The 16,207-nt window shown below is 33.5% G+C and overlaps 1 protein-coding gene across 2 annotated transcripts in view; it reads left to right on the top strand.

Moving 5' to 3' along the window:
• LOC111715531 (tumor necrosis factor alpha-induced protein 8-like protein) overlaps positions 1-10,784 on the top strand; it is a 26,282-nt gene extending 15,498 nt beyond the window's left edge. For both annotated transcript variants that reach the window (XM_023490870.1, XM_023490869.1), the window contains 4 exons: positions 2,565-2,746; positions 5,858-6,028; positions 8,637-8,753; positions 9,523-10,784. In XM_023490870.1, coding sequence (XP_023346638.1) covers positions 2,597-2,746; positions 5,858-6,028; positions 8,637-8,753; positions 9,523-9,654 — 570 coding nt within the window. In that variant the 5' untranslated portion in view covers positions 2,565-2,596 and the 3' untranslated portion in view covers positions 9,655-10,784. The remainder of the gene's footprint in view (positions 1-2,564; positions 2,747-5,857; positions 6,029-8,636; positions 8,754-9,522) is intronic.
• Positions 10,785-16,207: the final 5,423 nt, after the last annotated feature.

Below are 16,207 nucleotides of genomic sequence, written 5' to 3'. Positions count from 1 at the left end.
CCAAAAAATTGGAAGATTTGAACCAAAAATGAAGGCAAGGCCCCCCCCCCCCTACATCAAATGTGCCAACTCCACCATCCCCTTTAATATTTTTTTTGTGGATTTTCAAAATTTTACAAAATTCAGATATTTTGGAAACAAACATTTGTCATTTTGATTATACAGAAAAGAAACCTTCATGTGAATTCCCTTAAAAATTTGGGGCCCGATCGGTTAGGTTAGCTGTTTTGACGTTTATTGGATACAAACGGACAGACAATTAAAGTAAATAAATAAAGATAGACTGATTAGAGTCAAAGGTCGTTGCATCTGACTAATCTAGAACGTTAATGGTAAAAAAGTAGAACTCAAGCAATTAAAAAGGATAAATATTTATTCAAACAACTGTTATATAAGATGTATAAATCGGTAGAGTTAAATATAATCCTAAGTTTTGCTGACGTGTAGTGAACGTTAAAAGAAATTTGGACGTTTTTATGAACTGGGCATTAAAGGGACCGGCGAGGATAATGGACGTTAAACGGACCGTCTACTTATTTACGTATTGGGAATTAAAGGGACCGGTATAGGACATTAAACAAACCGTTAACTTATTTACGTAAATAACGTTAAAGGGACCGTCGACAGTATAGGACATTATCCGGGCCGTCGACTTATTTACGTATAGGGCATTAAAGGGACCGCCAACATATGTATTTATAGAACGTTATAAATAAAAAGGGATCAATGACGTATTTATGTATAGAACGTTATAAAGAAAAAGGGATCAATGACGTACTTATGTATAGAACGTTATAAAGAAAAAGGGACCGATGACGTATTTATGTATAGGACGTTATGAATAAAAGGGACCGATGACGTATTTATGTATAGGACGTTATAAATAGAAAGGGACCGATGACGTATTTATGTATAGGACGTTATAAATAGAAAGGGACCCATGACGTATTTATGTATAGAACGTTATAAATAGAAAGGGACCGATGACGTATTTATGTATAGGACGTTATAATCGTCGATGTATTATGTATAGGACATTAAAGGGACTGTAGACGTATTTGTGCATAAGAAATTCAAGAGAACATCGACGNATATTCTAAATCCCTAAATATTCTTAATCCCTAAATATTGTAGATCCCTAAATATTCTAAATCTTTAAATGTTCTTAATCCCTAAATATTCTTAATCCCTTAATATTCTAAACCCATAAATGTTCTAAATCCCTAAATATTCTTAATCCCTAAATATTCTAAATCTCTAAATATTCTTAATCCCTAAATATTTTTAATCCCTAAATATTCTAAACCCCTAAATGTTCTAAATCCCTAAATATTCTAAATCCCTAAAGATTCTAAATTCCTAAATATTCTTAATCCCTAAATATTCTAAATCCCTAATTATTCTAAATCTCTAAATATTCTTAATCCCTAAATATTCTTAATACCTAAATATTCTAAACCCCTAAATGTTCTAAATCCCTAAATATTCTTAATCCCTAGATATCCTAAATATTCTTAATCCCTAAAGATTATAAAATTCCTAAGATTAAAAGAATTTTACAATTAACAAAAAAACTCTTTTGAAAAATGGATAAAGAACCTTTTTTCAAATTTAAAAAAATGAATTTATCTTAAAAGTAACCTTTAATGCCTTTCTTCTGAAAATTTTTTTCATTCATTTATTTATGGTTCTCTACGGCCATAAACTTGTTTTTTTTCCAGCATTTCATACGCAACTAAAGATTAAATTTACGACAAAAATCCAATTTCTAAATTTATATTAAAATAGTTTTAAACATTTTAGTCTCATCCTTATAATCTCATTCATAAAAAGTAATCTCTGTGTGTCTGTCTCTTTGGATGTCCGTTGATGCCCGTTGCTTCAAATTTTAATTGGGGAACTCGGGAGAATACTCTTAGTTTGGTTTTAAACTTTTAAGTGATCGACTTTAATGGCAAAATTTAGTTTCCCGGTAAAATCGACCAAGTGCGGGTAAACTATGAATACCCTGAACAATGCTGGGTTCTCTAGCCATAGTTTATTTATAAAACTGTTTGTTGGACGTTTTAAAATTAAATTAAACCAATCTGAAACGTTCTGTATTAAATTATATTGCTCCTTTGTCGACAGGTTTTTTAAAGAATGTTTTTATAATTAAATTCTTATTGTTTCTTTTCATCATTGATTAAATTATTAATTTATCAAAATATAATTTGATACTGTACTACGCAGAGAAATTCTACTAAAAGAAAAAAAGATCAAGGGGGTGGGGAGGGAGTGAATAATTTTCAAAGATTCTTTATAAAAAAAGGTTTTTTTTGAAACTTTGAAAATATATTTCCATCTCAGATTCAGTGATATAAATCTTTAAAAAAAAAATCTTTTTGGGAAAGCAATAGCTTTTGAGGAAGGGGGGGGGGTCTAATTTTACTTCTTATGCCCTTAATTATTTTTTAAGGATAAAAAAGCTTAGACATATTTCTACATATTGGGAAAAACAATTATTTTTAAGGAGGTGATTTTTTTCATAATATAAACCCCTGACTAAATATATTTTTCTTCAGATCTTGATGAATCTGCAGCCCGTAGTCCAGACATGACGGACTTCAAGGCCAGCGTGGTTGCCTACGAGGTCCAAAAGAGCTTCGCCAACACCTTCTTCACCAACAGGACTGTTGCGAAGTCCCTGATCGACGACACCAGTGCTCGTCTACTAGACAACCTCTACCTCCTTCTAAAAACTTATGTAAGTTTTACTTTTTGGTTGAATCTTAGAAAATGTCGCCTGGAAGGATAATGGACGTTAAACGGACCGTCTACTTATTTACGTATTGGGAATTAAAGGGACCGGTATAGGACATTAAACAAACCGTTAACTTATTTACGTAAATAACGTTAAAGGGACCGTCGACAGTATAGGACATTATCCGGGCCGTCGACTTATTTACGTATAGGGCATTAAAGGGACCGCCAACATATGTATTTATAGAACGTTATAAATAAAAAGGGATCAATGACGTATTTATGTATAGAACGTTATAAAGAAAAAGGGATCAATGACGTACTTATGTATAGAACGTTATAAAGAAAAAGGGACCGATGACGTATTTATGTATAGGACGTTATGAATAAAAGGGACCGATGACGTATTTATGTATAGGACGTTATAAATAGAAAGGGACCTAAGTAGACATTTCATATTTTAAACTAATATATTCCGATATATTCATTTTGAAATAGTTTGAAATAACAAAGGTTTCTGCACCATCAGGTTGCAAAAGATAAAGGGATTAGAAAATTTGAGTTTGTATGTGAGAGTAATCATGTCTTTACTATTGGTCAAGCTATTTTAGGAAAGTACGACACATTCGTTTCTAGAAACTTAATTATTTTTGTAATTAAAATCTTAAGAAAACTACAAATACAGGTTGTCCAAATAAAAAAGAACTCCTCTGGTTTTGAAAAAAATATAGGAAAGAGTATACGAATAGTGTTTTTAAAAAATGTGTAACTTTTATAAGGTTTCTAAAATGTGGTCTGTCTTCTTCACTATATATCTAGAAAATATGCGAGATGTATATTTAATTTGACAATTTTGAAGTTCTCTAATTAATTGAAATTTGATAATAATTGAATTAACGAAAAATGGCGTATGGGATAGCTTAAAACTTTTTATTAAACTTTTTTTTTCTTTTGTGTTTACAATTTTTGTGCGGAAACAAAAATGGGTTTTTAAATAATATTTTTGCTCTTAAAGGGAGTATAGGACGTAATTCAAAGCAACACGGTTCCATTACAGAGTGTAATGTCCGGTTAATAGAATCCGGGTACCCTTTAAAACTTGGACTGTACCATTTTGAATCAGACATGCTGCTATTTTTCTAACTGGAGGGTCACTTGAAATATCTTCTACTGTCCCTAGAGGTTGTATTTGCATTTAATATTTATTTTCTTAATGTTCTGGACCCAACACACTTGAACTGAGTTCTAACATAAACAACGGATTTTGTTTACATAATTTCCAGGATTTCAGCAACATTCTACCCTTGAAGCCTTCATCTGATAACAAATGTGGAAGGTTACGTCATTATTATGACTCGTAAAGTGTTTAATTCTGATAATTTCTCCAGGCTTTGGTAAGAAATGCATAGGTCACTTTTACAGAAAACCCACAAATGGAAATAAACCGTTAAAAAACACAGGGATTTAAATTTAAATTGGATCAGACAAAGCTCTTAAGGGCGCCGTTGTATATCTTTTGTACTACAGTGTACTGTCTCTGGGCTGTAATGTAAACACAAGACGGATGTCGAAGCCTGCCATGGGATCCACGTTTCACATAAAAAAATCAATGAAATATTCTGGTTATAGGAAAATGTGTATTATCAAAATTACCAAAATTTAATGTACTAGGCTTTTAGGGCGCTTTGAGCCCATCTTCTATTTATATTGTGAACATGTTCTTTTTGTTTACATTTTAAAACAAAGAAGAAAAAAATTTTGCGGATTTAAAAAAAAAATTTGAAAATTTTTAAGAATTTAATTTTTTTTTACAAAATTAAAAACCTTTAAAACATTCATAATCCTTCCCTGTGGTCACGTGATGTCCCACAAAAAATGTGGGCCCGATCGGTTCAGCGGTTTTGACGTTTATACAAACAAACAGACAGACAAACAGACAAGCCAAATTTATATATAGATTTATCCTCCTCGGATACCAAACGAGCTCTGATTCATCTATTCTTGTTTACAAATTCCGCCCAAAGAGAACTGGTTTCAATATGCACGCAGAGTATACACGACTGCAATTAACTTTCCTTGCATTATAACCTGGGCATGGAGGGCCATTTGGTAAATTCCGCTCACAATCCCTTTAACCAAATCTTAAAATTATTATTTGGATTAGAATTTTTGTAGTTTTAAGGGTTAACATTATTGTTCAACATAGTGCTGATTACTTCATAATGCGTCTAAAATACCTAAAATATTTAATTTTAATGTAAAATTAATTTTAAAACGCTTATGTTTTTTCGCTGATAATGTACAGAAATTTATTTTGATGTTTTTTAAATACCGTTATTATGTTTTGAGTTCTGTTTTCTTGCAGTAATGTAGATTGAAGAAGGACAAAAACATTAATTATGAAAGTTTAAATTGCCTAATATTGCAGATCTCACAATAAAGTGTCAACAACTTGTAAATTATATCTTCAGTTGTTGCTACATCATATTTTCTTGGCATTAAATCCCTACCTGTATTATAACCCCAGTGTTAGCATTATATCCCTTCTTCATCATTATATTCTTAACTTAGCATTATATCCCTACTTTAGCATATTATCCCTACTTTAGCATTATATCATTACTTCATTACTGCTTCCCTACTTTAGCATTATATCCCTACTCTTTACCATTATATCCCTACTTTTGCATTATAGCCCTACTTTCGCATTATATCATTACTTCATCATTGCATCCCTACTTTAGCATTATATCCCTACTCTTTAGCATTATATCCCTACTTTAACATTATATCCCTACTTCAGCATTATATCCCGTCTTTAGAATTATATCCCTTGTAGCATTATATCCCTACTTTATAATTGCATCCCTACTTAAGCATTATATCCCACTATATACCTACTGTAGTAGTATATCCCTAATTCATAATTGCAATCGGCAATTTGAACAGCATTTTAGAGATCAAAAACACGGAGTTCTCCATCCTAGATGATCAGTGATCACTCAAAGGTTTCAAGGGTACTGTTGTAAGTTGGGCATTCCCCTTTGTATAAAGGGTCACTAGAAATTACGCTCACAGTCCTTTTAAAACAACTTTTTCATAATCTTTTTTTTAGACTGGGAACAAAGATGAATCTAAGAAGACGGTTCGGAATATAATCAAGATCTCCGTCAAGATCGGAATGCTCCAGAGAGGGGAGAAGTTCTCAGACCCGGAGAAGGACGGGTTGGTTCAGATCCAGAGAAAACTCCGGATGGTAGCTATGACACTAGTCAGTTTTTTCCAGGTATCAGGTTTCTCCGAACCTACAGGGTTACCCAAAAAGGATGAGACTTTAAGTAGGTCCAGAATTTCTTTTGACAAATGAATAAATTCCATATAGTCAATCTCATCTTTTGTGGGTAACCCTGAAAATCTCTATTTAACAAAATTTTGTCAATTATTGTATTAAAATCTTTCCCATAGATTAGCAAAATTAAATGAATAAATCACAGAATTATTCAGAAAAGCTTTTGGCTCAATTGAAATTAAATCTATTGAATTCAATGACTTGTTACAAAGTGCACAATTCTACTTCTATTCAATCTTTTCAAATTCCTGATCAAATTTAATATTTTATTGTTCAATAAAAATATTAAAATTTTTTACTAAATATGAATGTCGGTAAATCATCGCTAAACTAAATTAATTTCCTAACAATAATATTTTAAGAATAAAAGCTACAGCAAACTATTTAGGGAGGGGGGAGGGGGGTGGTGGAAAAAAAGATGGACAGTCTAAAATCTGTAATCTCTATTTGTCTGTTTGTATGTCTGATCATAGCTTAAAAACCCGATTTGACTCAAACATTTTTGATTGGGAAAATCGGGAACACCATGGGAACGTTCTGAGTTCGGGTTTAAGATTCTAATTTGAGTGTGTCCACTAAATTATGGAAAAATTGCTAAAATCGTATTTTACTACCAAGCGCGGGTACGGCAGAACTAACTATGAGTATCCTGGGCAACGCCGGTCAGTCCAGCTAGAAGTCAGTATAGTCCAAATGTTTGTTACCAGTTAAAAGTGGTATGAAGTAAAGGAAATCTAAAGACTTAAAACTGATGTGAGTAAATCTACAGAGTATAGGGAAAAATGTATTTACAAGTAAAAAATGCACAAATGAAAACGATACTACGAATCACGGAAAGCCGGAGCTCTCTGATGGACTCTCCGCCTTTCGTTCACATCATACGACAAGTTAATCTTCCGTCTTCAGACTCTCTGTGAATACTGACTCTGTTTCGCTTTTAGCCCAGGCTAATTCTATTTGCTCCTTCTAAGCTGTGGTTCATGCCTATTGGCTTGAATTTAAACCAGGATCGGGGGCAAGGGTGGCTTCGGTTTTCCATGCTTTCAAACATGAGTTCAAAGCATGTTTTCTGAGTTGGCATTTTCTAACGACAAATATTTCTCCACGTTGGCAACTTATTATCCGCCCCACTTTCTGTCCGACCTATAGCTATATACAAAAGAGCTAATAAGTGTCCGGTTTATAGGCCGGAATACTTGCAATCCGAGCTTAGCTCTGGGTCCGTATGAGGACTGAAGGGGGTTACATCAATGGAACTATCCAATCTGAGTTTAGCTCCGGGTTTATATGAGAACTGAGGGGGTTACATCAATGGAACTATCCCTATTCTGAGCTATTAGCTCACATCGGTTACAGTTTGACAACTCTTTTTCGAAAATTGGAAAATAAACAAATAATGCAATTTTTTATCAAAAAAAAAATATTGATAGTTTTATTGTTTAACAAGATTCAAGCAACTTTTAAATTATCTTATCTATTTAAATAAGTAGAAAAGCATACACAATAGTAAGACCTATGAGATGTCAATTTGAAGAAATATATAAATCTTAAAGAAAAATAATATATGAACACTTATCAAATGCATTTGCAATAATGGAAAAAGTAATAAAACAACAAAATATATTTTGTGAAAATATAAAAATTTATTTAAAAATTAATAAAGCAATGCAACAGTTTTGGACTTATTGCAACTTCCCAGGCCTATAGTAAACTGTTGAAGAAAAAGTAATTGAACAAATTTAATTTAATTCCAATTAATTAATTATGAGTGTATTATCAAGTAATTTAATTAATTAATGTAACCGGATGTATTATTGGTATTGATAGCTTGTACAGTAAACTTTACAGCTGATCTTAGATAGAATTGATTGCAATTATGTTTTATGAAAAGAAAGACATTTTCTGCTTTACTTTAATTGACCTAATTTGTTTAATTTGTTTTATTTTCAAAAATTAAAGATTATAGTTTGCCTTTGATCATATTGACAATATTTGAAATTCTAATGTAAACAAAAACAAGTGATTGATGAATGATGAATGGTGAATGATGAATTATTAATGCTAAATGACGAATGAAGAAATATGAATGACGAATGACAAATGACAAATTACGAATGACGAATGACGAATGACGAATGACGAATGACGAATGACGAATGACGAATGACGAATGACGAATGACGAATGACAAATGACAAATGACAAATGACAAATGACAAATGACAAATGACAAATGACAAATGACAAATGACAAATGACGAATGACGAATGACGAATGACGAATGACGAATGACGAATGACGAATGACGAATGACGAATGACGAATGACGAATGACGAATGACGAATGACGAATGACGAATGACGAATGACGAATGACGAATATCGAATGATGAATAATGAATAATGAATGACAAATGATGAAAGACAAATGACGAATGATAAACGATAAACGATCATTTTTGGGGGTTGATCATGGGGGTGTAAGGATCATGATTAATTTTTGATCAAATTATCAGTGATCCCTAACTATACTTACTTTTCTAGGTTGATCATACTTATGACAGAATATTCGTAATTAAGCAACTTGGCGAACTTGAAGATCTTCTCATCAACCTCATTCAACCTCATCTTACAGATAAATCAATTGGGAGAGTTGATCAAGTAGGTTTATTAAATCAATTGGGAGATTTGATCAAGTAGGTTTATTAAATCAATTGGGAGATTTAATCAAGTAGGTTTATTGTATCAATTGGGAGATTTGATCAAGTAGGTTTATTGTATTAATTGGGAGAGTAGATCAGGTAGGTTTATTAAATCAATTGGGAGATTTGATCAAGTAGGTTTATTAAATCAATTGGGAGAGTTGATCAAGTAGGTTTATTAAATCAATTGGGAGATTTAATCAAGTAGGTTTATTAAATCAATCGGGAGATTTGATCAAGTAGGTTTATTGTATCAATTTGGAGATTTGATCAAGTAGGTTTATTGTATCAATTGGGAGAGTAGATCAAGCTTGTTTATTAAATCAATTGGGAGATTTGATCAAGTAGGTTTATTGTATCAATTGGGAGATTTGATCAAGTAGGTTTATTGTATCAATTTGGAGAGTAGATCAAGTAGGTTTATTACATCAATTGGGAGATTTGATCAAGTAGGTTTATTGTATTAATTGGGAGATTTGATCAAGTAGGTTTATTGTATCAATTGGGAGAGTAGATCAAGTAGGTTTATTGTATCAATTGGGAGATTTGATCAAGTAGGTTTATTGTATCAATTGGGAGAGTAGATCAAGTAGGTTTATTAAATCAATTGGATGAGTAGATCAATTAAGTTTATTAAATCAATTGGGAAAATAATAAGTGCAATAATTGCATTCTTTAAAGTTTCGTTATTTTCAAATTTTCAACTTTTGAATTTTGATTTTTTTCAGATATTCACGGTGGTTAAAACTGGGGAGTTTCTGGATAGTATTTATGTTCCTAATAAAAACCTAGACATGAGGGACATCATGGGGAGGGTGGTGGAGGACGTAAACTCATGTATAGAGGCCGGCACCCTCTAATCAGGGAGGCCAATGACAGCATAGATACATAAGAGGCTGGCCCTTTATTTAGGGAGGTCAATGACGTAACCTTCATTAAAGAGGCCGATACCCTTTAAGGACAATAAAATGGTAAACATCGATTCCCTATGTAGAAGGAGGTCGCTGATCAATCTATACAGAATCCATCGCCTTTCTAGGAATGTGTTTCATGGCCTCAAAGACGTTGACTTAATTCAAAAAGGCCGATATACTTTTAAAGACATTGGTTTTTGTAATTATAACTGTAAACCTCGGCTTTCTGAACAGGGTGGTCAATGACTTCGCCTGGACGTTAGTTTTATTACAGAGGCCGACCATGTGAGTATAGGAAGGTCAACGACGACAATTAAATATAGAATAAAAAGCCTTTAAAATAGTGATAAAGACGTCAAAAGACTAAAAATGAATATATCCAAAGCCGCTCAATAAGATGCTTTTAAAAATGATATTAACTCTTGTCTTTTATACTGTTAAAACCAATAAAATGTAATAATATATACATGCTCGAGCTTTACAAAAAAGACTCGTAATAGAACAGTTAAAATAGTTTTAATCCGAACAAGAATCCTTTTTATCCCTTTAAAGTAGATTTTAGACTTTTATAAGTAATATTTCATAAAGAAACCCCCCCCCCCCGGCCCAATGATACACAACGGAAGTCTGAATTATTTATTCTAATCGATGCCAACCCAATGTTCCTTATAGGTCTGGGATATGTATGTAAAATCAGTTCTGTGTTGAATTACAAATCAAATTATGAAATATATACCGCGCCTTTATATATTTCAAGTCAGGCTTATTGCTTATATATATACTTTGATTTGTTTTGATTTACCTAGTTTATCAAGTGTAGGATAATTATTAAAGTGATTTTAAGCGATCCTTGTCTTCAAGATTGTCAACTGTGATCGGGGTATTTCCGAAGTAAAGAATATTGTCAAAATTGGTTCAAATTCTGACGCAGATATCTTCGTGAGAGGGTCGCGACTGCAATTACAATTTTAAGAATTTGACAAGACTTGCTTAAATTCGTAAACAGACCCTGAATATTGAAAATATATGTATTCAACAAATGTGATATTTTTAAAAGAATAAATATTGAAAATTGATTTTTTAATTATGATTTAAAAATTATTATCGGAATATACACTACTAGAAATTCAAGGCGCTTCGCGCCCTTCTTTCTAGGCTTTTAGGGCGCTTCGCACCCATCTTCTATTTAAATTGTGAACTTCTCTTTCTGTACATCGTAAAACAAAACAAAAATAATTCGCGGATTTTCACAAAAAATTTCGCGGATTTTCAAAATTTTAAAAAATTTAATGACGATCGAATTTTGATGGAGACAAATATTTGAAATTTTGATCATTCATAAACCTTCCCTGTGGTCATGTGATGTCCCACAAAAAATTTGGGCCCGATCGCTTCAGCCGTTTTGACGTTTATTGGATAAAAACAGACAGACAAACAGACAGACAAGCCAAATTTATATATAGATAGATAGATAGATAGAAGATAAAGTGCATTGAAAATGACTACCATAAATTATTCTTTTACATGGGATACTAATAAACCATTTAATACGCGCCCATGGGTTACAATTTGTTGTGAATATATAAAATTTCGAATGATTTGAGACAAAAAAAGAATTCACATTATCAGGGAGCCTAAAGAATTCACAATATCAGGGAACCTAAAGAATTCACAATATCAAGGAACCTAAAGTATTTACAATATCAGGGAACCTAAAGTATTTACAATATCAGGGATTCTAAAGAATTTTCAGTATCAGGGAACCTAAAGAATTTATAATATCAGGGATCCTAAATAATTTACAATATCAGAGAACCTAAAGAATTTACAATATCAGGGAACCTAAAGAGTTCACAATATCAGGGAACCTAAAGAATTCACAATATCAGGGAACCTAAAGAATTTACAATATCAGGGAACCTAAAGAATTTACAATATCATAATATCAGGGATCCTAAATAATTTACAATATCAGAGAACCTAAAGAATTTACAATATCAGACAACCTAAAGAATTTACAATATCAGGGAATCTAAAGAATTTACAATATCAGGAAACCTAAAGAATTTACAATATCAGGGAACCTAAAAAATTTACAATATCAGGGAACCTAAAGAATTTACAATATCAGGGAACCTAAAGAATTTATGATATCAGGGATTCTAAATAATTTACAATATCAGAGAACCTAAAGAATTTACAATATCAGACAACCTAAGGTATTTACAATATCAGGGATTCTAAAGAATTTTCAATATCAGGGAACCTAAAGAATTTATAATATCAGGGATCCTAAATAATTTACAATATCAGAAAACCTAAAGAATTTACAATATCAGACAACCTAAAGTATTTACAATATCAGGGATTCTAAAGAATTTTCAATATCAGGGAACCTAAAGAATTTACAATATCAAGGAACCTAAAGAATTTACAATATCAGGGAACCTAAAGAATTTACAATATCAGACAACCTAAAGAATTTACAATATCAGGAACCTAAAGATTTTACAATATCAAGGAACCTAAAGAATATACAATATCAAGGAACCTAAAGAATTTACAATATCAGACAACCTAAAGAATTTACAATATCAAGGAACCTAAAGAATTTACAATATCAGGGAACCTAAAGAATTCACAATATCAGGGAACCTAAAGAACTGAATTAAATCCGTGAAGCAGTACTTGTCTGAGATACTTACACCTCGACCAAACTTTTACAGGATCTAGAGAAGGTTGGGTACTGATAATTAACAGAACCTGGTGAAGGTTTGATACTGATAATTAGCAGGACTTGATAAGGTTAGATACTGATGATACATGAAACCGAAAGAAGTTGTGCAACTAATGATAAACAGGACCTTAAGAAGGTTGGATACTGATGATTGACATAACCGGGAGAAGGTTGGATACTGTAGATAAACAAAACCCAGAGAAGGTTGGATACTGAAGACAAACACGACCTGGAGAAGGTCGGGTACTGATGATGAACCGGGAAAAGGTTGAATTCTAATAATAAACCTGGAAAAGGTTGGATACCGATGATAAACAGAACCTGGAGAAGGTTGAATACTGATGAAAAACAAGGTCTGGAGAAGGTTGGATACTGATGATAAACAGAACTTGGAGAGGGTTTGATACTGATGATAAACAGGATCCGGAGAAGGTTGGATACTGATGATAAACCTGGAGAAGGTTGGATACTTCTGATAAACAGAACCTGGAAAAGGTTGGATACTGATGATTAACAGGACCTGAAGAAGGTTGTATACTGAATATTAATAGAACCTGAAGAAGGTTGGATACTAAATATAAACAAAATCTGGAGAAGGTAGGATACTCATGACAAACAGAACCTGGAGAAGGTTGGATACTGATGATAAACAGGACCTGGTGAAGGTTGGATACTGATGATAAACAGAACCTGGAGAAGGTTTGATACCGAATATAAACTTGGAGATGATGGATGACAATTAGAACCTGAAGAAGGTTGGGTACCAACGATAAACCTGGAGAAGGAATAATATTGACTATAGACCTGGAGAAGGTTGGATACTTATGATAAACAGGACCTGGTGAAGGTTTAATATTGATTATAGACCTGGAGAAGGTTGGATACTTATGATAAACAGAACCTGGAGAAGGTTGGATACTTATGATAAACAGGACCTGGGGAAGGTCGGATACTTATGATAAACAGGACCTGGAGAGGGTTGGATACTGATGATTAACAGGACCGGGAGAAGGTTTGATACCGAATATAAACTTTGAGAAGGTTGGATACTGCTGACAAACAGAACCTGTTGAAGGTTTAATATTGATGATAGACCTTGAGAAGGTTGAATACTTATGATACACAGAACCTGGTTAAGGTTGGACACTGATGATAAACAGAACCTGGTTAAGGTTGGACACTGATGATAAACAGGACCTGAAGAAGGTTTGATACTGATAATAAATCTGAGGAAGGTTAGGTACGAGTACTTCTAATAAACCTGGAGAAGGTTGGATACTGATGATAAACCTGAGGAAAGTTAGGTACGAGTACTTCTAATAAACCTGGAGAAGGTCAGGTACTTCTATTAAACCTGGAGAAGGTTAGGTACTTCTAATAAACCATGAGAAGGTCAGGTACTTCTAATAAACCTGGAGAAGGTAAGGATACTTAAAATAAACCTGGAGAAGGTTTGACTGAAGGAAGACGGACACGTGATCTCTATGTTTCATGTTGAGGGCAAAAGGTTAATACAATTTGTTTATGTTTCCTCTCAAGTTGAATATTTCGGAGAAGATAGATGAGATCCCCGTCTTTAATCACACAGGAGGTTCCTTAAATTCTCCTTGTTAAATTGAACAGATAAAGAATGTTTTAAGCAAAGGATATCCTTGTAAAATGCAATTTCAATTCTATTATTTAATATATATCTTGAAGAATTAAGAAATCTTTTTTTGTCTCGTTCAAATTAATGAAGAATTAAAATAGATTTTGTGGGTAATATTTTTTCTTTCATTTACGATTTCATGTAGATGTACAATCGTTTTCTTGACCTTCAAATCATTAATATTACTTTTTAAAGAATGTACTGATGACAGGAAACCTTTGTCAACATTTAGTCGGCGTACTTTTTAAGTTTTAGGCCCTTTTTATTACCCTGTATGTTAGTTAAGAACTACAGGATGTCCCACGAATCATGACAGTTGGTGAAAAGTTTTAAATGTCTTATACTCAAATACATTTTACTTTAAAATCCATTTTTATTATCAAATTAAGGAAAGGAAATATTATTAAAACTATTTATACAACTGCCATGCTTTATAGGACACCATGAATATTGCAATATAATGGCCGGCAATTAGGGCTGTTAATCATTTTTAATCAAAAAAACTAAAACTATTTTCTTTTTATCCTCTGTGGTATAACATTACACCAAGTATCTCTATTCTCCTCTATGGTATATTTTCACCAAGTATCTCTTTTCTCCTCTATGGTATATTTACACCAAGTATCTCTATTCTCCTCTATGGTATATATTTACACCAAGTGTCTCTTCTCCTCTATGGTATATATGTATACATAGTATCTCTATTCTCCTCTATGGGTAACACGCATACGAGGAACATCCCCACAGAGCGTTAAGATACAGAATTCATGTTACAGGTGACAGTCTAGCATAAGCTGAATCTATAATTCTGAATGACGAGTTTCTAAAGTTTTCTGCACTATAGTCTAATCCCCTCTCTGAAGTCCTGTCTAGTCCCCCTCTGTAGTCCTGTCTAGTCCCCCTCTGTAATCCTGTCAAATCCCCCTCTGTTGTCCTGTCCAATCCCTCTCTGTAGTCCTGTCTAGTCCCCCTCTGTAGTCCTGTCTAGTCCCCCTCTGTAGTTCTGTCCAATCCCTCTCTGTAGTCCTGTCTAGTCCCCCTATGTAGTCCTGTCTAGTCCCCCTCTGTATTCCTGTCAAATCCCCCTCTGTCGTCCTGTGTAGTCCCCCCTCTGTAGTCCTGTCTAGTCCCCCTCTGTAGTCCTGTCAAATCCCCCTCTGTAGTCCTGTCAAATCCTCCTCTGTTGTCCTGTCCAATCCCTCTCTGTAATCCTGTCTAATCCCCCTCTGTAGTTCTATCAAATCCCCCTCTGTTGTCCTGTCCAATCCCTCTCTGTATTCCTGTCAAATCCCCCTCTGTAATATTGTCAAATCCCCCTCTGTAATCTTGTCCAATACCCATCTGTAATCTTGTCCAATACCCATCTGTAGTCATGCTTAATACCCCTCTGTAGTCTTGTCCAATCCCCCATCTGTAGTTCTGCTCCCTCTGTTTGAAGTCATGGCCCCCTCCGTTTGTACTATGTAGTCCTAGCCTCCCCCTCCCCCTCTGTAGTCCTGTGAACCTAACCCAGCATGCCTATGTACTATGTAGTACTAGCCTCCCCCTCCCCCTCTGTAGTCCTGTAAACTGAACCCAGCATGCCTATGATTGAAGCTGTGTCTGCTGTATTGAGGATCTGATAAAAACCTACAGGGTGTCCCAGTAAACTTCACAATTTAAAGCAATGAATATTTTTAAGGACCCTCTATTTAACCGTCCGATTCACAAGGGTACCCATAAACTACTTGACCAACTAAACTAAACTTTAATTTGACCAACAAAACTTCAATATGACCAACTAAACTTCAATTTGACCAACTAAACTTCAATTTGACCAACTAAACTTCTATTTGACCATCTAAACTTCAATTTGACCAACTAAACTAAACTTTAATTTGACCAACTAAACTTCTATTTGACCAACTAAACTCCAATTTGACCAACTAAATTTCAATTTGACCAACTAAACTTCAATTTGACCAACTAAACTTCAATTTGACCATCTAAACTTTAATTTGACCAAGTAAACTCCAATTTGGCCAACTAAACTTCAATTTGACCAACTAAACTTCAATTTGACCAACTAAACTTCAATTTGACCAACTAAACTTCAATTTGACCAACTAAACTTC

Source organism: Eurytemora carolleeae, unplaced genomic scaffold (genome assembly GCF_000591075.1).
Source record: "Eurytemora carolleeae unplaced genomic scaffold, Eaff_2.0 scaffold1797, whole genome shotgun sequence".
NCBI lineage: Eukaryota > Metazoa > Arthropoda > Copepoda > Calanoida > Temoridae > Eurytemora > Eurytemora carolleeae.
This window is presented reverse-complemented; position numbering and strand designations above follow the sequence as displayed.